The 26,615-nt window shown below is 39.8% G+C and overlaps 2 protein-coding genes across 4 annotated transcripts; both read right to left on the bottom strand.

The window, feature by feature from the left end:
• Positions 1-6,515: 6,515 nt before the first annotated feature.
• On the bottom strand, positions 6,516-18,199 carry efemp2 (EGF containing fibulin extracellular matrix protein 2). Of its 2 annotated transcripts, none has more exons than XM_023959064.1 (11): positions 18,045-18,199; positions 14,910-15,139; positions 13,469-13,517; positions 13,186-13,374; positions 12,674-12,796; positions 12,472-12,588; positions 11,007-11,126; positions 10,809-10,928; positions 10,543-10,669; positions 9,388-9,583; positions 6,516-7,363 (listed from the first exon to the last, which is right to left on the bottom strand). In XM_023959064.1, exons 2-11 carry the CDS (start codon positions 15,009-15,011, stop codon positions 7,190-7,192), a joined length of 1,317 nt encoding a protein of 438 aa, XP_023814832.1. In that variant the 5' UTR covers positions 15,012-15,139; positions 18,045-18,199; the 3' UTR covers positions 6,516-7,189. The 2 variants fall into 2 exon arrangements, with proteins under 2 accessions (XP_023814832.1, XP_023814831.1); XM_023959063.1 differs by having other exon boundaries at positions 18,006-18,199.
• A 1,697-nt stretch (positions 18,200-19,896) lies between these two features.
• fibp (FGF1 intracellular binding protein) lies at positions 19,897-26,615 on the bottom strand. 2 transcript variants are annotated; one of them, XM_020706470.2, is made up of 11 exons: positions 26,522-26,615; positions 25,363-25,447; positions 22,625-22,823; positions 22,370-22,496; positions 22,141-22,241; positions 21,852-21,985; positions 21,186-21,294; positions 21,042-21,105; positions 20,870-20,956; positions 20,670-20,767; positions 19,897-20,194 (listed from the first exon to the last, which is right to left on the bottom strand). In XM_020706470.2, exons 1-11 carry the CDS (start codon positions 26,537-26,539, stop codon positions 20,125-20,127), a joined length of 1,092 nt encoding a protein of 363 aa, XP_020562129.1. In that variant the 5' UTR covers positions 26,540-26,615; the 3' UTR covers positions 19,897-20,124. The 2 variants fall into 2 exon arrangements, with proteins under 2 accessions (XP_020562129.1, XP_004073184.1); XM_004073136.4 differs by lacking the exon at positions 26,522-26,615 and adding an exon at positions 25,573-25,929.

Genomic DNA, 26,615 nt, shown 5'->3' on the forward strand with positions numbered 1-26,615 from the left:
GATGGGTTGAAGGACATGCCTGCCTGACCCCTGAAACGCTGGTTCTTAAGATCTACCACGCTGCCTGTTCTCCAGCTTCTTACTGCTGATTACCTGAATCAGCAGAAGTAGTGCAGAGAGAACCGGTAAACAGGCAGGGTGGTAGATCTCGAAGACTAGGGGTTGCACACCCCTATTTTAGGAGGTTTGTGGCAAAGTCAGTTTGCTCTCTGCAAGGAGGGTTGGATATTAAAGAGTGGAGCCTAAAGCAGAGAATTAACTGAACAACCAAGACTGCTGCTGGCGGCTGTGAGTTCTTGTGGAAAAAGATAAAGGATGCAGTAAGGGGATGTATCAGGTGATTGCAAAACCTAGGAAAACGACTTGATGCAATGTCTGGCTTTTATTTTATTGAGATGTTTGGGAGAGAGCAGTTGTTGTGTTCCAAGAAATGTTTTTAAAGATGGTTTGCTTAATGCTAACAGGGAGATGAGGCTATTTTAAACTTGATTGGTTTGTCTGTCTTTTTGTTTTGTGAAGGAGCGTTTACTGGGCTTGCTGGTTTAAATGAAGTGTTCGGTGAGAGTGGGGTAAAGTCTGTCTGGCTGGTATTCTAAGGAAATTGTTAAATTGCTATTTAATGTTTTAGCTGAAAGTCTACATTTACCTTCACATATTTTCTTTTCTGTTCCATCGTCTCTTCTGGTTGAGGCTTGTCAGTGAGCCCAAACTGGTTGGGGAGAGTTTATTCTGTCCTGACATTAATCCATTTTTCTCGTGAGTTTGGCATTTCAATCTTGGAGACTGGCACTTAGCAGGATAATAGTTGGGGCTGGCTAGTTGTTCGTATTGTGATTGCTTATTGTTGGCTAATTGGCAACTTCATTTTATATTGCTAGAGGGTGCAGACAAAGAGGGAGGCGGTTTTCTGGAACACTGTTTAGTTTTCTTTGTGTTGTAGGTCAAATTCAACAAAACAAGTTTTTGAGAAGGTGCCCACATGGAGACCGCACTGACCTGTTTGCACCCCTACACCCACAACACAAGTGTGAGCGCTTTTCACAAGGCCACATAAAGGATTTTTGTGTTTTTATTTCCTCAGCTCATATAATGCTTAAAGCTGTTTGTGTTTTTTGCATTGTTCATGAAAGGAGCCAGAACATCAGACAGAACTATTAAGGACTCTGACTTGCTGCTTTGTAATCTTACCCAAAGTGAGGTAAATCGCCCTTTTTTGAAACTGCATCAAAGCGTCATTCCATTGGTCAAATCCAAGTTTGTTGTGTCTCTAAGTTTGACTGTAAAGATCACCTTGTTTTGGTTTGACATTTTTCTTCTGCAGAGTTCTGAACCCCTGTTGTCAGGAAAATCAAGTTAGTGCAGAAAAACTGTTCCAGCTTTTGCTCAAAGAAATCCTGTGCTGCCTGAATTAACACAATTGTTGTGGTAAAATTCCTTCACTACTTAGTGCACAATATGGTGTGTATACCATATTGTAGAGCTGTCTGAATCTATATTCCATAATCCTTTTTTTTTTCATCTTCTAAACCCGTTTTGTCCTTTTTGGGGTCACAGGGCAGCTGGAGCCTATCCCGGCCACTCATGGGCAAAGGCAGGGGACATCCTGGACAGGTCACCAGTCTGTCGCAGGGCCACACACACCCATGCACACTCACATTCAGACCAATGAACAATTTAGATTAACCAATTAACCTAGGAAGCAAGTTTTTGGATGGTGGGAGGAAGCCGGAGTCCCTAGAGAAAACCCACACATGCACAAGGAGAACGTGCAAACTCCACACAGTAAGGTCCCCATTGGTGTTCTGTTTCAGGTCCCCCAGCCGGGACTTGAACCGGGGCCCTTCTTGCTGTGAGGTGGTGCAGTGGTTAGCGTCACCGCAGTGATTGGCAAATATAGGCTATGATGCATTGCACTTGAATTATTTTTCATGTGAAAAAATGTTTTTTTGTTGTTGTTGTTGGTTTTTTTTTATAAACCATGCTAGTTTTCATCATTGGAACACAGCAGATTCATAAATAGTCTTTGTGAAATGTTTATTTTTATTAGGTTTTTACTTTGGGATATCAGTGACATCACATGTGTCATTAACAAAAAAATGAACGAATTGCTTTCAAAATCTAGGGCACTAGATATTCCCGCACTAGATAGTTTTTTAGTTGTTGCGGATTAGGGAGGGAATTTGGACGTTGCCTATGATTTTTGTATCCTAGGCAGATGTGGATATTGTTTGTTTTTACATTCAAAAAGTTGAAAAGTTCACCAGTCCATGGCATGGTAAGAAATTCATTCCTAAGTCAACTTGTGAAGGAGGATAAACTGTAGATGGAAACTGGGGAGCATGCAAATTCCACACAGTCAGAACCCAGCTGGGATTGGAACCAGGGCCCCCTCTGGGTCAGGTGAGAGTGGGCACCAAACAAACAAGTTTGATGATGTGCTGATACGTCTACATTCCTAATTGTCCTTCTCTACCTCTCACCTTTTTAACAGATATTTGCAATCTTTGCAGATGTCCAGAGTTGTTTCCCTGCTTGTTTCCTCACTATTCATACTCTCCAATCATCCCATCTTCCTTGAGCTATGCCTCTCGTTTTTCATATCTCTGAGATTCCTCTGCCCGCTCTTCTAATTAACAAACTAATTGCAGCGCTCTGAGTCGTGGGTGGAGGAAAATGACACTCCACCTCGCTCTTTCATTCATAAAAATAATACCTGCATTGTGCTGTAATGGAGAGGGGGAGCATGAAGGTTTTTTTGAGATGCAACAGGAGATCAAAGACTGCTCCTTTGATCATATTAACATACATCTAACTGAAGGACAGAACATGACTGTAAAACATGGATATGAGGTTTGAGTTGTCTTCCTCTGTGTTGTAGTTTTTTGTCCCCCAACAGGAGAGTTCATCTCCCACTACGAGCACCTTGTTGGTTGTGGCCCACAGGATCTGACTGGTCCAGAAATTAGATCATGCTTTGGCCAGGGTGCCAAAGCACAGAGGCCTCCAACACTCCCCGCCTTCCCAAACACTCCTCCCACTCATGAACGTGGGCTCTGACACTTTCAAACACATGCTCCCATATGTAAACACCCATATCACACAATTATAAGAACACACAAACTACAGAGGATATTTCTGACTGCACACAGTGAGCTCCACGGTATTGCCCTGTAGGACTCTATGACATTTGCAGTTATGTGCTCGATTTGCTCCTTTTTTTGATTTATTTTATGTGTGCTTCATATACCTTTGAAGGGTGACTTTCTAAATTATCTCTAAATTTAAAGATTCACTTTTTGGTGCTTTTAACATGATCTTGTGGATTTTTTTTCATGATGGAGGACATCTATAAAGAAAATAAAGATGAAAATAGCATTTTTTGAGTATTTCTTTATTCAAATTGTTTTGAATCAGGAGCAGACGAAAAATATGCTGTTCATGGTAGGTTGTTTTACATGCCATGGAGATAATTTTGTCTTTGTTTTATGTCACAAAGTGCTGCTTCTCAGCTTGCTAAGTAGTTTCTGTTCTTCTCTCTGGTTTTCCTCTAATCTTAATGTAACACCATTTCTAAAGTCCCGTCTTCCACTATATTAAACTACATTTGGCCTCCTACCCTACTACACTCTTAGCACAGTCACCGTCACCAGCCTCTGTCATCTTCATTCTCCATCATGATAAGTTATGCAAGAAAAAGAATCTGGAGGAAAGCAGTTCTTTGCGGGTTCAAGTCTGGTGAATTTCTCACTAGTCTCTTCATTAAACTAAAACGTTCTCAGTTTTCCTCCTCCTAGTAGGCGAATTTGGGCGAACTGTAAGAACATTTTGGCTCAGTTGCCAATTATGTTACAAAACCACCACTGTCCCTCAAGCTGTTGCTATTCTTGGACGCCGCTGCAGAGGACTCTCAAAGGATCTGCTGCCCCCTGCTGGCCAAAAACTGTCAGATCTGATTACATAAAGCAGGTCTGTGTGTGAGTCATCCCCCCCAGTGAGGACAGATGGGGGGCTGTGTGCTGTGGGTGGAGAAAACAGCAGTGGGGTGTGAAATGAGGGCTTCCCTCAATCCCAGTTTGCTCCTTATTTTACTTGTATTATTTTTCTAGATCACTAGAATCAATGATTTAGTTTGGCTTCTTTTTCAGATGCAGCTTTTACTGTGAATTTAATTATGCTGGTGTATTTTTAAAGAAAATGTCAAACGTCTGCTTGGAAATAATTATAACACACTGAATACATTTTGCTAGTTGTATGGAGTCCAGTGTAGAAATATCATATTGTAGACAGAGAGTTGTGCTTTGCTCTAATTATAAATCACAATGCTTCCTTTGAACATTTTCACATATAAAAAAAATGTTACTAATAACTACAGCTTTATCCTTTCTGTTACATTCATTTCACCTTTAATGACGTGTTAAGATAATCCTTGTGAATCTTTGAGATATTTTTTAATAAGTTATGTAATCATCCATGCTTGTGGCCATCAAAGACTAGCCATGAAATATGGACCTTTCATCTACCATTTATTTTTAACTAGGTTCAGCTGTGACAAGCATACTGATTTTGACCTAACAAAATGTATTAATGATAATCAACGCATAATCTTCACTAATTAACCCTTGTGCTATCTTAGATGACCCCATCCTTCCATTGACGTGTTCTCCCTATCATGACAAATGTGGATAAAGGTGGACAGGATTTCATGTAATCCATGGACACCAGTGAGGATCACAAATCATTGAAGAAAAAAGGTTCAGCGCACTGTCTAGTGGGTGTAGATGACCCATCTCCCAATGTTAAAGTGCCTAGGACAGCACAAGGGTTGAGCAATCCACTTTGATTCAAGCATTTTCAGACTGGAATTGTGATAAGTAATTTCTGGAGTATTGTAACATCTTTGAAGTTACAAACTGAGTTATGATATAAAGGTAAACAAATTATTAAAACATAATAGGGGTGGGATTACTTAAGGTTGCTTCCTCCCACTCATTTTCAAGCAGTTAAACTGTTTTTTTTAAATGCACATTTCAGGGATTCAGTGTGTGGTGTTCTGTATCTATAAGATTTATGATTTAGAGTGATAATAATGGCAACATCTACTTGTGTATATGGATATGTATCTCTTTTACTTTTAATTTTCAAATCATATGACTGATCATCTTAAGTTTGACATTCATCAGTTATTTTCTAATCCGTTTTGTCCCTTTCGGGTCACAGGGCTGCTGGAGCCTATCCCAGCCACTGGTGGGGCGACACCGTGGACAGTTCGTCAGTCTGTCACAGGGCCACAATCACACACCCATGCACACTCACATTCACACCTATGGACAATCCAACTATTTTTTTTATCTTTGCAGAAACTTTGAAATACGTCCAATATTTTCTTTTTCTTTGTTTTCTTTGTCTGATAGTGATAGATATTTTTGTGTTATGTAGACCAAATATGGCCCAAAGGTCCAAAGCTGTAGCTCCTCCATGTGTTGGTGGACACATGTGGCCTCAATAAGATAGCTTTGACATGGGTTAAAGCAAGTCTAAAAAGGCCAGATGTCACCAAAAGGCTCAGATAAACTGTTTGTGGATTTTATTTTACCCTATTTGTGTAGTTTAAGCAGCTATGTTTAATTTTAACCAGTTCTGTCATTTAAAGCCAAAGGTTTTGCTTCAGCCCTGAAACAGACTGGTGACCCGTCTAGGGTGTTCTCACCCTTGGCCCAATAATACCTGGGCTAGGCTCAAGCAACCTATGACCCTGAAAGGGATCAAGTGGATTTAGAAGATGGATAGATGTTTTGCTATTAAAGCTGAACAAACTTTGCGTTACATGACACAAAAAAAACCCAAAAAAGTCACAATTTTATCACAAGAGCATCTATTGAGCACAAAAACATTAATACTTTTCTGCTTACAACTGTGTCTTTTATAAAGCCCTATGAGTCTGTGCAAAGGCTCACTCGCACCGTTTTTAACAATATTTCTTATTCTACATAAAAATTATGCCATAATAACATTGAAACAATTAAGTAAACAATTAAGGCTAAAATAATACAGTGAGAAGAAGATGATCTGCCTTCACACTTGAAGATTTATTGTTAGTTTGCCTTGTCAAACCACTATGGTGAGCTTACAATGTAACTTTTGGATCTTTATTTGTTACTGTTTTGAAAGAAGTGACATTTTTTCAAATAGTTACCAGCTGTGATGGAGAGGTAAAGCAGTCAACCTCTGAGTGGAGGATCACAGGTTCAGTTCTTGCCTTGCTCGCCCATATGTCAAAGCGTCTTTGGGGAAGACGCTGAACCCCACATTGCCCCTGGTGGTTACAGGTTGGCACCATGCATGTCAGTGGTGTGTGTATGTGTGTGTGTGTGTGTGTGTGTGTGTGCATCGGTGAATGGGGCTGTGAGTGTAAAGCACAGGAAGTAAAGTGCTAAGTAAGTATACACCATTTACCATCTACCATAGCTGCAAAGGATTTAAAACGTCTATCGGAAAATTTGTACAATAACACAGAATTTAAGAGCAAAAAAAAGAAACTTTTATTGTGAAATTAACAGAAAAAAGTAACAATCCTTGGCAGTGCGAACATGTTGGATGTTCATTTATAAAAATAACTTTAATGAAAAGGTAAATATTTGATTGGTTTTAGAACACTTTATGACGCAAAGTGACGTCAGGTGGCAATGCAAAGAACAACTGGAGGCTGAAAGCAGAGCGTGAGCACTGAGGTCTGGTGTGAGTGGTTACTGAGTGAAGCGTCAACAGGAAAAACAATTAATCGGGATTGAAACAAATGAAAACAAATCAATCTGCTGACTCAAATCATTGATCTTTCACCTGAAGGCAGACAGGATGTCACACAGACTGCTTTCACCTGGACAAATGAAAACCCCACTGAGCTCCTAATGATCCTGCCAGGTTAGGTGAGAAGCACAAAATACACAAAAAAAGCAGAAAAAATAAACAAAGAGGTGGACAAAAAAAACTACTTTTCATCTGTGTGACAGGAAAACATCAGGATAAAATATATTTTTGTGAATATATTTACACAAACTAGGGACTGACAGAAACCTTTCTTAAGATGATTACAGATAAAAAAGTTAATAATGTAACATCACAGTGATTGGTTGAACTGCATTGAGCTTCTTCTGGATCCATTTTACGCCACTCTGCTCCTGTTTTTTTTTTTTTAAAAAGCGTGCTGCCCGACGTAGATAGAGAGTCTGAGGACGGAGCTGCTTTGGTGGCTGCCCTGGTAGTTGAGCAGGGGGTTAATGGAAACCATCTCCAGGTCCAGCGTGTATTCTCTGGGCCCTGACACAGAGCGGGCCAGCACCAGCATGGCGCTAAGGTTATTGATTTGCTGCAGAAAACAACACACATGTTCCTGAACACATTGCTATGACAGGAGGTAACATACTGTTACACATGAACCCCTGTCATTCATGCCTGACCAGAGGAAGAACCACAGAATTAAAAACATTTGTCCAAATGCAACATCTTCTCTTTTATGGCTCTTTTTTTTTTTTTTTTTTAGCTGTTTCAACCCTTTATGCAAGCAATTGTTCAGTTTTTACAGGGCTGTCTGCTTTCTTTCTTGGCTTTTGCAATCTTTCTAATAGTTTTAAAATATTTATAATTTTTATGCACACTAAAAAAATTCTTGAACTCCACTTTTAATTTAGAAAATAGCATTTAGCTCTTCCTTTTAAGCAATGACTTGGTTGTTCAGCTTTGTCCAACTTTTTAATGTTATCCAAAAATGTGTCAAACAACACTTGACTTTTACCGTTTATAGTCAAACCTTTTCATTGCTTATCAATTTGAACAATAGCTAAACATTATTCAGCTAATTTATCTTTTTCCATTTATCTCGCAGTTGTTTTGTGGTTTTGTTTAGCTTTATTCACCAAATTTAACATCTAACTCAACAGTTTGAGAGCTAAACAGACTTTTATCCATTTTTGTGGAAGTTTTAGGACAAATTTCGATTTAGTTAGCATTTAACATTTACTTTAGTCCTTAAGGTCTTTATTAGGGTTTTTACTTTTTAGTCCTGGCTGCCAAAACTTTTTTAAACAAAGTGAACATTATTAAGCTCATGAACCTTGACTGTTGTAAAGAGCAATGGGACTTTGTTAGAATCTAATTAGGATTGTGTTAGTATTTAAATCTGCAGTTTTATTTAGTTTTTATGGGGCGTTTTCATAGTTGGGGTTGAAGAGAAGCTTCGGCCTTTTTCCTTGTCTAACAGCATTTAGGATGAAACTTAGATTTTAATAAGTATTTTGCTGTTTAGACAATTTTGGGATTTATCATACAACAAAAGCTCGTTTTACATCAGTTGTTAAAAACCTAAACCATTAACTTGCATTAGTTTAATTTTTTTATGCAAATATAGCTAAAATTAAAGTAGTATTTGATGCATTCATTTAAAGTTTTTTTAAATTTGCTGCAAGATTTAAAATCTTCAGAAATGAATCTTCTGCTTATAAAATATAGTTTTTTTTCATATATAACTTCTTGGTCTTACAGACGTTCTAAGTATTTTTCACTTTTAGTCTTTCAACTGACGATCCAAGCTCTCTGTGATTCTTTTTCTCTTTCTTGTCCTTTTTGGGAGAGTATATTGGTCATCCAGTCTGGTTCATCTGTCTTGGTATTTCTTTTTTTTTTACATCCACCTTACTGCACAAGGTGCAGTAAGGTGGATGTAAAAAAAAAAAAAAATTACATAGATCAAAATGCAGGTATTACCGTATAAGAATTTTGCCTAACTAAAATGTTTTTTGATAAACAAAATTGATCAATACTTATGCTCCTAAGTAAGAATTTCTCAGAGTTTTTCTTTCTTTAATGGCTAAATTGATGTTGGCAAATTTAAAGAGCCAAAGAAAATGACAAGTGAAGGAAAAATCCCTCAAGTGCAGCCGTGGTAATGTGAAGTTTTATGTTGAACTGGTTTATAAAAAGAGTTTTGTTGATAACTTTAAATGTTTAACACTCTGAAAATAAATAAAAAAGATACATTTAGGGTTGGAGGGATGTAAAGGCTTTTAAGGCAGCAACAACGTCATAAAATGCATATTCTTTTACCTTTTGTCATCTGTAAATTAAACAAGCTTACCGGGGATAAAATAATCAAAAGCCTGAAGAAATGTGAAATTACCTGTAAAGCATCCATTCTCATTGAATTTTTTAAACACTGATTGAGCTGTATTCATTAAAGTAGAAATTCTTGAATCAAGAACAAAGTCTCTGTTTCCAACTCACCACTTGTGCCTTTTAAAAGATTGTTGGTTAGGATTTGTGTTCATTTAAACCCTGTGCTGTGGTTGTTATTAAACCAGTCATTGCACTCCCTGTAAAGCCTACTAAAGCACTCACCCTGATGTAAAAGTCGCCGTTGTCGTCCCCAGAACGGATGCGAAAAGTGTTGTAAGCCCCCACAGACACGCTGGTGGCCTGGATCTGGAAGACGTCTGAGGGGACCGTGCGCTCTGAGGTGATGCTCATGTAGCGGTGGACCACAGAGAAAGGCAGGTCTCGGCAGACGGGGTTAATGATGGGACACACACAGCGGCTGCTCCCACACAGATAGAGAACAACCCTTGATTAGAGTAAGCGACGCCAGGGAATTCATACATCTGCCAACAGAGGGTGCAGCTTCCCAGTCACAATAAAATCTTTTTTTTGTGTTTTTAACATGCGCTTAAAATTGCATTTCTAGGAATTTCTTTTTCCAAACTGTTGTGAATCAGAAGCAGATGAAAAATGACGATGGAAAAAGAGTGTATTTGTCATTTAGACGCTACAAATTAACAGGCTACATGCTCCCCTGCTCTCATCTTTTCCGATGAATCCACTTGCAGACACATAGATCCATATAAGTCTTCATTTTCCTCGTCTGAGCTGGAATCTGACTCTAAACTGTACGGCTGGATCGCTCCAATATTGTTCGCCACTTTTGTTGCAGCTGTAATTTTAGTTTGGGGGCGTGAGGGGCTGTAAGATAGCAGGAGAGTGTAAACAGATGGGTGACGGGAAGTAGGGGTGGGCTTACTCCGCACCAAAAGTCCAGCCCACAACTTAGAGGTAAATTTCTGATGAACTCCTGCCACTTTGCAGAAACTCTGCCCTAGAAAATGACACAGGTTTTTGGAATTATGCTAAAAATGGCGTAATCAGGATTAAAAGTCGACTGGGAATGTTTCTAGAAGTAATCAAACAATGAACGGAGTGGCTCCTTAACCACCTTCATGTTTTTCTGACACGCTTTTCATGCCTAGAAATCGTTAATGTTCAGAACCACCTGCTGCAGTTTGTTCACAGCTGTAATAGTTAGCTTTTTGCGCTGAAACACATAGAAAAGCAAACACTGTAATGTTGGACCCAGACGTGGAAAAAGTAATGGAGGTAATTTTACAGTCTGAGCTGCAGTCAGCATTGGGGCTGATTATACTCTGTGTTGATAGCCAGCACATACTTCAGTAATGAGGAAAAGGTGTGTTTGGGTAAGACGACACGCCACCTCTCACTCACTTGTCAGACACTTGAACGTAGGGGTCCTGGCAGCGATCGTTGTCCACACACTGGTACCGCCCGTGGATGTTCACACAGGTCTGTGTGTCTGTGCACTGGTGCTCACCTGTTTCACATTCATTTATATCTGCAGAGGACACACAGCTCGTCAGGATGGAACGGGACCTGACAGGACAGCTGCCAGGGCATGAATGCATATTGACCCAGAGCAGCATTCGTGACTCTGTCAGAGCACCAAGGGAGAAATGAAGGCAGGCCAGCATTACCCTGGCAAGTCCTGGTGCCCTGCAGCTGGTATCCCTCTGGACACACACAGGAGAACTTCCCGGGTTCATTAACACACTGGAATTGGCACAAGTAGCTGGAGAAGCTGCACTCGTCGATGTCTGACGGAACACATGGGGAGGTTTTATCAGCTGCACAACAACATGGGGAAAGCGTGGAGCAGGAGAGTGGATTTGTACCATTACAAGTGAAACCGTCCTGGCCGAGCTCGTAGCCCTGATCGCAGCGACACAAAAAAGTGCCGTACGTGTTGTAACATCTCTGGGAGCAAGGGGCGCCCATCTCACACTCATTCACATCTGAAAGGAGGAGGACAGGTACAGCTGAGTGCTCTAGAGCTGCTGACACCTGTCAGTTTCATGCAACATGAATGAACACATTCTACCACAGCAGCATCACTATTTGAATTATTATTGTTATTATTCCTGAAGATTGTTTTTGTGGTTAATTTTTTTTAACTATTACAGTGATCCTGGTAGTTTGTCTGCTTGTTTTAAATAATTATCAGGGTTTTGTCTCTTTTAACCGGTTTAAACCTAACAATGGCCAATGATTCACTAGGAATCACAAGTTTTATTTTATTTAAAACATTTTTCAGCTTCATTCAATGCCTTTATTTATCCTGTTTAATTTAATAAATGTAATACCCATCTAAACACTAGGGGGCAGTGTAGTAAATAACAAATGAAACAAAGACAAATGATTAATAAATCCACTTATTGTTAAACAGGAAAGAGCCAAGGTTGAGATGTGTTCAATCCTGTCATGAGAGGAGCAAGGAGCAGTTAACTGTTTCAGAAATGTTTAACATATCCGGCTTTTTCCACACAACATTAAAAGATTCACTAATTTTTCTGAAATGTTTCTGTCATAACTGGTCATTAACAATAAGTTTATACATTAGAGGTTATGGGTGTTTTTTAATTATTAAATAAATGATGTTTTTAAACAGAAAAACACATTTGAGGAATATTTTACATTTTTAATTCATTAAACTTTGGAAATTCCTGTACATGTTAATTCAATATTTAATGGTACAAACCAACCGCAGGGAATTTTGTGTGTTTGTGTGTTTGTGTGAGCAACAAAAATTTGGAACAGTCTGGGGTTTAAACAAAAACATTATAAAAAATATTTTAAAGTTTAAAAATATCTATAAGCATATGGGCACAATACAAGAAAATATGATACATATAAATACTAAGATTTAAATAAATATGTGTTTATTAATATTGATGAAAATAATATTGTTATATTATCTTGAGAATAGAATCATAGTTTTTTTTTCATTATTATTTAGGGCGGGGCATCAACAAACTAAGTTTCTGCTTGCTCCTTTTCAAACATGCTTTTTTATTGAAATTAATATTGTTGTTGTAATTATTAGTGTTCTTATCCATTAACCTGTATTTATTTATTTATAATGAAGTTGTTGGATCCAGCCATAATTGTTCATGAAATCCAATTCCTTGGGGGGGGGGGGGGGGGGCTTTAAAATATATTTAAACATGTTAAAACATGTTCTTTCCCAAAAAGGGCAAAATAAAGTGAAGATGTGTTAAAATAAAGGTTTGATCACAAAAAAGCTTCTTTGTCTAGCATCAGTCCTGTTTCATTCACTATAGCAAAGGATTTTTTTCTCACCGATGCAGGAGCGGTTGTTTCCCGCCAGCTGGAACCCGGGCTCACACTGACAGGAGAAGGAACCGGGGACATTCACGCAGCGATGCTGGCAGTACCTGTACCTGCACTCATCAATGTCTAAAAAGGGTCAGACAAAAATAAACCTCAAACCTGACATGAGCTTTAAACTCCTCAACTCAAGGATGAAGACCGATCATCTCACCAATGCACTCCATGCCAACCTTCCTGTAACCTCTGGGGCACTGACAGGTGAAGGAACCCAGAGTGTTGATGCACTCCTGGCTGGGCTGGCAGTCGTGTTCATGTCGCACACACTCGTCCACATCTGGGAACATGGGTAAGGAGACATGTGAAATGTGGTTCAGAGGGCTTCATTCAGCGTGACACGGTGACCAGAATGTTCTTCACTTGCACCCAGTAGCTGAGAAAACCATACTGAGTCATGCTTTCTGTAGCGTTCCACATGAGCACCTTGCTGCCTTCTAGCAGGTTTCTAAAAACACAGCAGCTGCTTCGGTGTGAAATTGTCCAGATTCCTGCCCTCCCTGACTGCCTCCCATGGATTTCCATCCACTCCAAGCGTTGGCTACAGCCACCTGTCCCTCACAAAATGCAGCCGCTAACAACAAACAACAATCGATCACACACAAGCATGCTTGATCCCTCGTCCTCAGGCCACCTGTCTTGCTCCAGGATAGATAAGCAGACACCCACCCACGCAGCTGTCTCCATGCGACTCGTAGCCCACAGGGCAGGGGTTAAAGGGCACCGTGGGAGCGATGGGGGACTCTGAAGCGGCGATGACCGACGCCGAGCGAGGGAGGCACAGGTAACCCCCATAGTGGTTGAAGCACTTCATTTCCCCTTTGCAGGCATCAGGAATGGTCTCACACTCATTTATGTCTGAGGAGAGATTCAGATGGTCAGCAAAAGGCGACGTTTGTTCAGGGTTAATGATGAGGGCTCTGGAGTGATTGAAGAAGGAGTGCAGCTTTACCTCTGCAGTGGTCAGTTTGAGGGTCCCAGTGATACCCATCTGTGCATTCCTACAGAAACGAATGGAGAGAGCACGTGAGAAAATGATGGAAAGAAAGATGTCAGCAGTCCCTGTGAGCCAAGGTGTTGCATAATATACTCATAATTCATGACAAATCTTCAATAGTGGAGCACGAAAAAAGAAGCAGTGCAGCAGTAGAGAGGGGGACTTGTTTTCTCTGCTCGAGTGGTGAGCCAGCTGGTCTCAAACCCTGCCTCTGTTAAAGGGCTTGGTGACATTTTACACATCAACCCTGCTGCCAAATGTCACTACAGAAACTCACATTTCAGGGCCTTTGCTTAGAAAAAGAGGTCATTATCATCCAGAGGGGGGAAAATAAGCTACTGTGACCCTCATGGAAATAAAAAGTAAGGCCTGAAGGAACATGGTTTTGAAATCAAATTTAACCCCAGCATTGGCTACTTAAAAGTGGTGAGATGGAAACATTTATGTGGAACGCTGGCTGCAAAAAGAAAAGGCTGATCAGTGCAATTCATGCAGAACTATGAGCATCTCAAAGCAGACCGACAAACAAAAAAGGCAAGTTGCTGCTATAACACTTTACAAAACTATTTTATAGGTTTAGAGTTTAAAGAAAAGTGTCTTAATGCAGCAGCCACTCGGTTAGATTTTATATCCTTTGATTCGCTTATAGTTATAGATACTACAGGCTCCAAACTCTAGTCTAGATTTTAGGATGATAGAATCAGAGATTGTGGATTATAGAAAATTCTTCTCGTCACACTAAACTTCTTGAAAGAAACCTGAAGCACTTCACATGTGCTGCTAAACCTTCCTAAAGATGCTAAGTCTACAAGCAGGTTTCCCTGAAAGCTTCCTCCCAAATCCAAGCGTAGTAATAATTGAAAATTTTCAGGAGTGAAACTGAAGACTTCAGAGACTGCTATCCAAATGCAGCTACGTTCACTTCATACACATTTTTGTAATTCTTTTTTATTGTAGCTGCCTTTATGTTCACTGCAAAAACTGTCCCCTTAGAACTAATTCTTACCCGATTTTTTTAAGAAAGAAATCTTGACATTAAGAGATGTTTTCTCGATGGGGTTATTTTTCTTGCAATACACATAATAAGACAATTTCTTTTGAAATCAGGGTCTTTTTACTTTCTTGAGATTCAGTTTTTGTAGTGTTATCAGGTGATGATTAGATCAGTTTCATTGTAAATTCTCCTAATTCAAGACTCTTCAAAATCAATTGAATTAATTCTGAACCCGAACAAGCTCCCTTGACTCTTAGATTATCAGAAAGTCTCTGAAAGCTGAGATCTTGCCTGCATTTTAACCTTTTGAAGTTTGATCAAATCAATAAAAATCAAAATGAAAGTAAAAAAGAAGGGAAGCTGGGAGGAGAGAATGAAAGAGGGAGAGCGGTCCATCCTTACCGTGTAGGTGTCAGTTTCTCTCTGCAACTGTGAAAGTACACTGTGGAGGAGCACTGACACACAAATGCACACACACAGATTTGACACACAAGCAGCCTGCATGCTAATACACTAACTGATGGGCAGTGGGGCCGGACTGCAAGTAAAAAACACACACACACACGAACACACACAACTATAAGCCAGGTGGCAGCGAGGTGAAGCTGAGATGCACAGTCAAGGAGTGGTATCTGCATCAGAAAGAGAGAAGGGGGGGGGGGCATTAAAAATTAACTTTAGTTACGTAAAAAGCACAGAATAAACTGAATCCGATTAAAAACTTTTGCCGCTTTCTTCTAAAAAAAAGGGAAAGTCAAGCATTTTCTTTAGAGGTGAATGAACACACAGACGGTCGGCCTTGTGGATTTTCAGCGTCTGCGAGCCAAACAGAGCTCCTCTAGTTCACCAAGAATAAATAGAATGAACGAGTCTGCCAAGTCAAAACACAAACACCGTGACAACTTTCGACTGAAAATAGAGTCAACATCTGAGGAATATTTTTATATTAACTGCTCACAAAAGGCCCTCTGTGTCCATGTGTTGGCAGTCAGGGGGGAGGCTGCAGAGCTGCAGACCCTGCCTCCTGCATGTTTCGCAGCAGCATCTCCCACTCAGGCGCTTGCCCTTAAATGTGTTCCTACTTTTATATTTGGATCTACTGAGATAAAACCCAAATCGACATTTGCTCAAGTTTTTCCAAGTTACTTATTTCGTCTTACAAAGGTTTTTACATTAATTTTTGGGTTTTTTAGTGGAACCTACTGGAATTTTATGTGCAAAAGGAGGAGAGGGAACATCTTTTAGAATACCACGCAAATACAGGGTTTTTTGCTGTTGTGAGTCTGATAAGGTCTGCTGAGGTCAGAGGGGTGTAATGCACGAGTTCATGAGAGGTCACACTGTAAGGCAGCTGCAATGTGACCTTTCACCAAAAAGAGCAGCTGAAATCACGGAGAAGGACGTCCCCTTTGGATTATTTCAGAGGATCATTTAGCTCATTCAAAGCTGGTTTAGTGAAAACCTCTCAACCATGCTAACTGAAAGAACTGGATTCCCAGTTTTCTATTTGCTTGGCGTTCAGATGGACTGAGTCTCTTTACCTGTAGGCAAAATAACAATAAAAATCAACAGTCCGTCTCCTAGCAGAGCAAAGAGGTAGGAAAACAGGCTGATTACGGGAAAGTTATAATCACAGGCTGTGTGCATGTACAGTCTCCAGCTCTGATATAAACTCCAGTGGCCACGTTTGCAGGAACAGCTTATTGTTGTATTTGTGGTTTAAACAAACAGAAGGCAGCAGGGTGACTCGGACACCCTCAAATTCTGCTTGGATGACATCACAGGCCATTTGTGACCCTTGCAGCCAAAGAAGAAAACCCCAACACGCTGTTACTGCAACCGCGGTACGTGACCTCTCACGGTTCGGCCTTCTTCCACCGACAGCCAGCAGGAATGCATCCTAAAACCACCCAAAAAACAAACTGACCATCATTCAGGGGTCGAGCAGCGAGGATGAATGGGTGTTGCCCTTCTGCGACTGCACATCAAATGGTGGTGGACCGTGGAATGCCCATGAAAAGGATGTGGGCTCCTCAAGTCAGCTGGGATGCCCTGCTAACTGCCATGCTTCCCAGAGTATAGAGTTCTGGGAAACCCCCCATGGTTCAAATAACAGGACATCTGGAGCCAAACCTTCAGCCACTGCTCCCCTAAACTCTCATGTCTCCACAGGATGCGTAGGAGGATGTCAGAGGATGTGGCTCTGACCCACAGCTTCATTGTTTGAGTGCGACCACCACTGGAAACATGCATTCACTTATTGATTAGTCAGTTCAATAAAATCCATTACTCTTTATTTTTATTATTTAACTACATTTGACTTTTATTTGTAATATTTTATTCAAGATGCAAAAAGAAAGTTTCTGTACCTCTTACCAAATCTAAGAGAAAAACTGGATTTGAATGACCTAACGGACCACTTACAAAATCTGAGGATATTCCCTCAGTTTTCCTTTGTGATCAAATAATCTTAACAAATAACAAATTACCTATTTACTGACATTGTACAATATTTATTCAGCTGTTTCTTTTTTGGATCAAGTGATCCAACAAAAAACTATTAATGAAATGCTAATGCAAAAAAATACATTCCTGTAGTCTGTTCCTGTGAACATTTGAAATTTGGCTGGAACTCCTCAGAGCCGCATCATGTTGACCCACGTTTAGATTTACACAGTCAGTCCAATTTAACAGGCAAGATGTCAGGCAGCTTATTAAAGTCACCATGTGCACAGACCCTAAAAAAAACCACAGCTCAACCCCACGCGCACACACACACGTGCAGGATGCGCAGCAGCCCAGGAACACGGGACTTCCTGCTATTACCAAATCAGTCTACACCTAGGGGTTGTGCGTCTTTAGCACATTTTCAGAGATGATGGATGCAGTTTCACCAAGTGCAGTTGACTTTGTCAGTGATCTCAGGGTGATGCTGCTCCATCCCTCTGCAAAGCAGAGGCCTGACTGATGAGCGTTTGCAGACAATGTGACACATGAAGAAGTGCAACACTCACAGGAACATGGCTGCTTCCGAAATTACCACCTGATTGATGGCGTTAATGCGGCGCTGTCTTGTACGGGCATGTGTTTGTGTTTCAGAAACATGAGTGAGGCTTTAAGTGACTACCCTGAGGACTGTGACACTGACTTTGTTCAAAAATGAGGAGGCAGAGGCATTTTGCAATATACAGCCCCATAAAATAAGTCCTGTGAGTCACTGCTTCTCTTCCTGTCTAACCTCCTATTACAGCCTGAGCCAGGAAGCAAACTGCAGCCACGTTATCTTGGCTCCTGAGAGAAGCCAGGTGCAGCTTGGAGAGCGGAGCAGACAGCAGGGCATGGGCACAGCTGTGACGTGGAAGGCCTGTACCAGAGAGGTGGGCAGGAGGTTCATCTCCCTCATTTCACACAAAATTCTTGTAAACTTCACAACTTATACACTATTTCTCTATTTGAAACATAAAAAAAAAAAAAAGAAGAAAAAACTTGGAGACTCACTGAAGCCTGGTCTGCTGGGTCTGTGAGTGTGCCTCAGACCTGTGTGTCCGGCCGCGCTGGTCCAGGATGAGCTGGCGCTCCAGAGTGGTCCTTTAAACTCCTGCCTGTGTGACCCTGAGAGGGAGCGGCGAGACCGACAGCTGGAGCAGATGAACACATGCAAAGGGAGGGAAAGAAGAGACGAGGGAGGGAGGAGAAAGGGACAGCCCATTCTTACCCCCCCTCTGGCCCCCTGCACTGCCATCCTCCACTCTCTAAACCCCCTCTCCCTGACCCCCCAGGATGCAAATTCCTGGTCTGTGGGCCAAATACCAAATCTGTCCAAATCACAGGGACAAAACACACACACACACACGCGTCCATCTTTTTTCCCAGTAACCCCCCCCGTCCTCCTCGTACTGGTCCCACAACACACCTGGTTTCATTTAAAATAAACCCCCGCAAAAGCCCCAAGCTCTCCCACCCCTTTCCCATGTACCCCCCATTTATCTATACTTACCTCCCCCATCTTTTCCTCGCCCCCCCCCATAAAGCAACCAAAGCTCTTGCTCTGGTCCAATCTGACACGGATATTTATAGCTGGGGAGAGCAAAGTTAATGGAATGTGGACAAAAAAATTATAGAGTGGAGGAGAGTGAGTGTGGGGAGACTGACTCGGAAAATTTCTCAGCTCGTTTCATAGAATAAACTGTTGGTGCTGAGATAATACACAGAACGAAACGGCCGTCGACTTCGCTCTGTAGCGTTGTGTAATGCTGGGCTGCAAATCGAGTTTTGTTTTCTTGCTAAATCTGTCATTTATGAAGCAAACTGGTCGAGATGTTGCCCTAAAGAAAAGGTGCTGTTACTGAAAACTCAGTCAACCTAAAGGTCAAAGTACAAGGTCATCCCTCGTGGAGCTTTATAAAATAAAAGCTTGTCATGTGGCTTACCTTTTAGCCTCGTAGTTATTTTTTTTAGATTTACAACCAAATTTTAAAGAGTAGCAGACTCTACCTTTTTTTTTAAATCTATAAATTTTAAAAAGCGATTTCTGCCTGTTTACCAGCTGCGGCAGCAGAGATGACAGCTGTCAATATGGGGGATGTTGGTAAAAATCCCCCGACTGGGATGGTTGTGGTCTTGCCACAGACATCCCACACACAGTCTGGAGTCTTCACTCATCCCAAAAGCAACGCGGTGAATATTACTTAGGATCATAAACGGCCTAAGTGAATGCCAGACTTTCAAAGGCCTTAAGTGTTAAAACTGTTTTTGCATGATTTGCATCTCCTTTTTTCATCCCTCGTTTCAACACGAAACAATAAATTCCTTTTGACAGGAAAAAAGCACTTAAAGTCCCACTATGATCATATTTTAATCTATTTTAAAAGTGTTCCTAGTGATCTTTTAATAATGATGTTTTTGGGCTAAATAAAAAAATTGTCATTTTCTAGGACATAGTTTCTGCAGAGCAGCGGGAGTTCATTCGAAATTTGTCTCAGAGTTGTGGGTGGGACTGTTGGCGCAGAGTAAGCAAACCATCCTTCTGCTTATGTGCTCTCTCCTGCTAGCTTACAGCCCCTCACAACCCCAACCCAACATTAGGGGTGCAAGAAAAATGGCAATCAATATCAGAGCTATCCAGCCGTACAGTTTTGATCCAGATTCCAGCTCAGACGAGGAAAACAAAGATGTACATGGATCTATTTGGCTGCAAGTGGATGCATCACAATGGAGCGGAGCAGAGAGCTTGTGGCTTGCCATAGTAACTTCTACATCACATCTACAACTTTTTTCAAAATGCTCTTAATTCATAATAATTTAAATGAATAAATCCTCTTAAATGCAATTTTAAGCATAATTTTCTGTATGTTTGTTATGAAAAAAAATGTCACAAGCACTATTTTCATTGGAGTGGGTCTTTAATGATGGGCATTAAACACAAAAAACACAAACACTTATTAGAAATTAAAAATACAATTTACAGATGCAACAGCGACTGACGATACAACCGACCATTAAAATGAACTTTAGAAAAATCTGATCAGAACATGGAATAAAAAAAAACTGAACTAAAGGAGGAGAAGAACCTCTCGTCTCGGGTGGAGGTGCAGGAGAACGCTGTGGTGGAGGCAGCTCAGTCATGGTACATTTTAAAGATGCAGCTTTTGATGACGCCCATGTATCTATCCCACACAACCTGATGCCTGAGAGGGGAAAAAACAGAAAAAGGCAAGATATTTAGGGAAAAAAAGGAGTGACGCACAGTGAGCCTCATGACCAACTGTAATTACGAAATCTGGGTTAACAGAGTAAATGAGGCAATCTCCATCCCTTCAGTACATTCAAGGGGGTATATGCTTCTCTATGAATATCTCTTTGTTAAGCTAGTACTGGTACAGAGCTGTGCAAACCCTTAACAACATTCCTGAGAGATAGCATCAGAGAAAAGGGAACTACAGTTTAAGAAATCGTGGGTGCGACTGGGAGACCCCCTCTGGCAGAAGAGAGATGTCTGTTTTTAAGAGAAGATGCTGCCTAAATATCCCCACACTTTAGCTTTTCTGAAGCCAAGCTGCCTTTGAGAACTTCAGGAAAGCTAAAGAAGAAAAAATAAACAATGTAACCCTGGCAGGACTGATAAAAGTGCAGAATAAATCCATAAAAATAACAGTGACTGACTTGAAGGTGTCGAGAATGTGCGCAGAGTTGGTGTAGTGCGTGAGATAGAGTTTCATGTCTGCAGCCGTCCAGTGGTCTGATCGACACGGCTCGATAAACTGCAAAAAGAAAAGGAGAGAAGGTTTTCAGGGCACCGTCTTATAAGAAGCTATTTTTATTCTTTACTGCCGCATAGATTAAACCTAAAAAAAAGAACTAACCTTTTCCACAAGATCAATAAAGAAATCTCTGACGTCTTTGGTGTTGGTTAATTTTGTAGCAATATTGACGAGGCCTCTGGAAAGATTCTGCAAGAGATGAAGATCTCTCGGTCTAAACACAATTACCAGATTACACTGAGGATGTGAAACTAGAGGGTGTAATGTCTCTCACCTTGAAATTAGCCTCCATCTCATTAAAAGCCTTTGTTTTCCCTCTGAGAGCAGTGCAGACCAAACTGAGCAGTGCAGGGCGGATTGAAAAGTTAGAAACACGAACAAGGTGGACGATTTCCCATCCAAACACAAGTGTTTGTACCTTTTGTGTTGATCCAGCAGGTCTTTGTCAGTAATTAAAACCTTCAGCTCCTTTAGTTCTTGTAGAAACTCTTTATCAAGATCGACATCCATGTCCTCCACCATGTTATCTAGATAAAGACAGACAGGAGCCAATTCAGGCCAACAGATTTTATTTCCTTCTGATTCTATAAAAACGTTGTAATTTTTTTTTTAATAAAAGCTTTTTCATAATATCACCATTCAGACTATAACTGGCTTGTGTCATTTAAGTCTAATTTAATGCGTTATGACGACCAGCAAGACCTGAAGGACCTCTGGTGGTCAGAGCGCCTCATTAACTTCTTTATCAAAAATTCATAGAAGACTTTTCTGTTTTTCTCTTTAGAATCCTGCTTAGTTTACAGCTTTGTTGGGTATTTTTTAATCTTCAAATAATAAACAAACAACAAAAACCCTACAAGATATCAATATCCATTCCGCAGGAAGATGTTGGTTAACTCTTTGAAGCCTGAATTTATTTCCCACTATGAGAAAAATAATTTCACTTGTGTTTCTGCTTTTATGTTGATGCTAAATCAGGGTAATATTGGAGCAGAAGAGGTTTGATCCATATTTGGATCAATATACATCATATCATGTTAGCAAAACAGCGAAGAAAACCCCCTGAAAAATCAAGAAGCCTCACCGACAGCTCCCACCGTCCAGTTGTTGATGAGCTGGCCGGCACAGAAGGCCAAGTCCTGAAACGTGAGATACTGCAGCTTCCTTTTCCCCGTCTCAAAGCGGTTGTTGGCAAAGAAAACAATGGCAGCATAATCCCTAAAACAATTTTAAAAATCCCAAAATTTTGATTCGTTATTTCTTCTGAATGAATCAAAATCTCCACCCAGAACAAAAAATGGAAGGCTATCAACATTATTTTGTCTCCTAATCAGAGCTGGGTTTTTTTTTTAAGTATTATCCCCAGAAATTACCTTGCAAGTTTGTCAGACAGCAGAAAGTGCTGACGTATGTTCTCCACCAGGGGTCCTTTCAGCTCTTCCACAACTTTGAAAACGCGTTTGAAGTTGTCAAACTGAAAGATTTTTCAGATTTACTCAAAAGAAGTGACATCACAAATGTGGAACCAGCTCCATGAACAACTGCACAGACTGTCAACTCATCATAATGAAAAACCATTTAACATGGGATATGTTTTCTTACCTGTCTTCTGCAGCTTTTCAGCATCACACCTGTCTTGGCACTGATGTCATCCAAATCTTTCTTTGTTCCTTTGGAGAGTTTCTTTCCCAGAACCTCTCGCACAAATACATCGTCAAAGGCATAGTATCTAAACGCAGAAGCACAAAGGGTCTTCTCAACGTGTCGTTTAAAAATGAGTGAAGGACGATCATGGAGTAGAAAAGAAAAGTTGTAGTAAGAGACATAAAGTTTGAAAGACTAAACCCAAGTCATCACCTCTCTATCAGCGTGGCTTGTCTGTGAGGCGGGATCTGGAACAGCAGCTGGTTGGCTAGTTTGGTCGGACTGTGCAGCAGACGCTCGCACATCTGGAAAGTCCGGTACTGGTCCATGGTATCGCTCAACACCACATCTGCTTTAGCATCAAACTCGTCCAAGACTCCCCCCTCCATGCGAACCTTCACTGCATCATTCACTGGTAGAAAAATCAGGTTTATTTACAGATGATCCACAGACGTGGATGAAATGAAATATACATCACTTTCTCGATAAGATAAGATAAGATAAGAAGCATGAACCGATATAAATATTTTTTACAAATCAAAGCAATGATAAAGTAAGTAAACACTCCACAATCTTCTGAATGAGAGTACAATAAACAATTTTATCATGGATTACACTGCAAATATTTTACTCAAAGGCTTATTCTGGCTGAAACAGAAGGACAAATGTAGCAGGACAGGGAGAGGAGGGCACGAAAGAAATCAGCCCAAGAAATAAGAAAAGAGGTGAGTTTGCCACAAACCCTCTGTGAAGGTTATGTGATCAGGTCCCCCATTCATTCATTCATTCATTCATTTCTTTTTAATCTTGTCAGGCAGATTACACAAAAGATTATGGGCAGATTTGCATGAACGTTTTGCCAGACGTGGCACGCGGCCCAACTTAAAAGTGATTAACTTCTCATGGACACAAAAATCCACATTTGTTTTTTCTGAGCGCTGGCAGAAAGGTGTTTAAAGGGCCTAAACCATGCTATTCTGAAGCCTTTATAATAAACAATATCTATGTAAATGAGGATATATTACCTTTGCCACACCAAAGGAGGAATATTTATCAAATATTTGTTATTTTCCTGAGTTCTTTTGTACTGAGCCCGTGACCTGACATGGGTAGAATAATAAATATCTTGTTCCCGCAAAGTAATATCTCATTCGCACGCAATAATTAAGTTGTGTGAACGAAATGATTATTCACGTCAAGTCATTCATAAACACGGATGTGAGCAATATTAGGATTTACAGCAGATACCTTCACATTTCTATCTGTGTGTGCCGCACTACATTGCATGGAAGACATGGAGGATGTTTAGAGATCAGATTGATTTTTTTTAAAGCACAAAAGCATCTGTAATCGGGTCTCCCTGTCTGGATTCATTCACATACGCAGTCCATCCTGCTGCAAAAGCCGCTTTCTGCCGCTATCTCCGTGTCTCTGTGACCCACATGCGTTCAAGAGGGGAAAAACTAAAAACAAGAATGATCGATTTATTATTGTCTCGATGAAAATAAGAAAAATATCATAAGATTTAAGATTCCCAAGCTTCGCCATACCGCACCAATTCACCGGACATAGCTCTTACTAGCTCCGTTGCAGAGCTCTTTTGCTTGTCTCATTTGTATTTGTGGATTGGATGGGCTGGTGATCAGAAAGCAGGTTTTTAATGGAAATACTCAGAAATGCGTGAATGGATCAAAACACCGCTTTGGGGTTTCTTCTCATGAGGAATGATTATCATACACTTAAAAGCTCAACATTTGGACTTTTTTACTTTGACTCAAATAGATTGGTATGTAGAGTATAAAAATCTAAGAGTATAATCTGTGCAGACGGTGAAATTAACAGTGAATTTCACTTTTACACGTTTTTTTTCTTGAGGTCTTAGATTTTAATATAAAATATAAACAGACACAGATTACATGTTTTTATAAAATCACTGTTAGTGTGTTCATACATCTAATCAGAGTCATCCTTAACTCATCTGTGAACAAATTAATTATAGATTTCTCTTATTTCTGTAGAATCTTCTATTTGTTAAAATAATTCAGATACTATTTTAGTTACTAAGGCCAAACCCACAGAGGGCAATTTTCCTAATTTTTCCAAATAAAATAGACACCAGAAGCAAGTATTTTCTTTATTATACTTATTCTTATGTTCATGATCAAATATTTTATTTAGTCAAATAAGTCATGTATGTATGCTTTGTTTTACTTTTTTATTTTCATCATCTTTGCAAAAAATTTCTTTCATTTTTATAGATTAATTTATGATTTGCTGAAAATATTTATTATATAATAATTTATTTGCATGTTAAAAAATACTAACTGCATCAAATCGTTTCCATGCAATTTCCAAGTTAAAAAAATAATCATCCTATTTAAAGAAAAAAAACTATTATATTGTAAAATGACTTAACTAAAAGTACTTTCAAAATTATTTATGAATACAAAAGCTAATGCCATGGCACTAAAGTAGAGTTTTTAAAAGAACAATGAATCAAATCAACCTTACCTGTAAAGTTTACAATGCAGACTTTTGGAATCCACGAATTTGATTTATTTTACATTACAATAATTTCTTGAATTTTTTGGCAACAAAACTACTGTTCTATTCGTTATTAAATGTTATAATATCCTTATCAAATTAAGTTCCACTTTAGATCATTACATGATAAAAACTATTTTTCATAACTAAACAAAAAGATTTAGTATTGGAAATTAAAATTAATAATAAATCCTCAATCCAAACTATGTTAAATATGAAGCTAACTTGTGAATCAAATCCCTTTAGTTGTGATGACCATGATGCAAACAATTAATTTAATTATTTAATTAAGTAATTTTAACAGTGATCATCTTCTCATGTTGTGCAGCTGTCACAGACATGACATCATGTCTCAACCAGACAAGTGTTATTAGAAGATCAAACGGAGGATGTTGTTACTCTCCTACCTGTGTATCCATCCAACCAGAGCTGGTAAACTTCTTCGCTCATGATGATGGTGTTCCCTACAAACACATCCAGTTCTACTGCCATCTGTGAAGGTCGAAGAAAAAGAACCGGACGTTAGAAAATAGGGTTAAGTTAAGGCAGGTTAAGTGAATAACAGCAGAAATTAAACTAACTCAGACAAGTTAAAATATTACAACTCTATTTTCTACCTTGTTTTCAGCGTTGAATGAACTGGTTTTTATGTAAGAACCTTTGATTAAAAGTAACTCTTTGGTTTCTGTTAGCTGGGCTTTGGTGGACTCGCCATCGATAATTGGCTTTAGCTTCAGTGCTAGCTAGGTAGCAAAGTTAGCATCCGTTCATTTACAGAGAAAAAAAAACTATCATACGACGAAACTGTGACATGGCACAAAATTGAAAAGAAAAAACAATAAATAAATAAAACGCAATCAAACAACTGCCGTAGGCTTAAAAAGCAGTTTACAGCACGAACATCTCTGATAAAACGGTACTCGATCTCTGTGGTTTGGGCTCTGCAGTGTCAACACACTAACACGAGCTTCCGGTGACGTGACGTCATAGGAAGTCTCAGCCAATCGCATGAAATCATGAAGCGGGGCTGCAAAATAAAATAAAAAAAGATAAAATATCTATAATGTTATAATAAGTTGATAATTTTTCCCCCCAAAAGAAATCTCTCACTTAAGTGGTGTATACATACACAAACCAAACAGAATTTACAATTTTTTAGACTAAATTCTAAATTTAGAGTTTTTAATAATGTAGGTGTCCCTGTCAGGTTACAGAATGTAAAGGTGAAGAAGGTGGACAATTCTAAATGCATTGTCTGGAATAATGCAGAGATGAACAGGTGTGACTAACAGTTTAGAGTTGTCATCAAGAATGAATGAAAAGGTGCAGAAGACTTTGGGGAGAACAGATATGTTGTTGGTTTGGAGACAGAGGCTCTGAGAAACAAACTGGAGGCAGAGCTGAACATGTTTAGGTTCTCTTTATAGGACTGGCAATAACAGGTAGGATCAGGCATTAGTTTATCAGAGGGACTGTTTCGAATGTTTTGGTGAAAAAAGACAGGAAAACGAGATTTAGAAGATTCAGATGAAGAATGAACTATAAAATATATTTGCAAAAGGATACCTGCACTCCTACTGCCATGACCAAGGCCCTATGGAAACTCCTGCAGGAACTCCAGCGATGTAGTGAAAGAGAACATGAGTTTTGGCTGGCATCA

Source organism: Oryzias latipes, chromosome 10 (assembly GCF_002234675.1).
Source record: "Oryzias latipes chromosome 10, ASM223467v1".
NCBI classification, from domain to species: Eukaryota; Metazoa; Chordata; class Actinopteri; order Beloniformes; family Adrianichthyidae; genus Oryzias; species Oryzias latipes.

Coding starts and splice junctions, on each gene's coding strand:
- efemp2 (XM_023959064.1), bottom strand. CDS start 15,011: ATGCAGGCTGCTTGTGTGTCAAATCTGTGTGTGTGCATTTGTGTGTCA. Junction 12,797..13,185: donor GCATGGAGACAGCTGCGTGG/GTGGGTGTCTGC, acceptor CCATGTTCCCAG/ATGTGGACGAGTGTGTGCGA. Junction 9,584..10,542: donor TACGTTCAAGTGTCTGACAA/GTGAGTGAGAGG, acceptor GTGTGGGAGCAG/CCGCTGTGTGTGTCCCATCA.
- fibp (XM_020706470.2), bottom strand. Junction 22,497..22,624: donor CAAGCCACGCTGATAGAGAG/GTGATGACTTGG, acceptor TTCTGCGTTTAG/ATACTATGCCTTTGACGATG. Junction 21,106..21,185: donor CTGCTGGATCAACACAAAAG/GTACAAACACTT, acceptor TGCACTGCTCAG/TTTGGTCTGCACTGCTCTCA.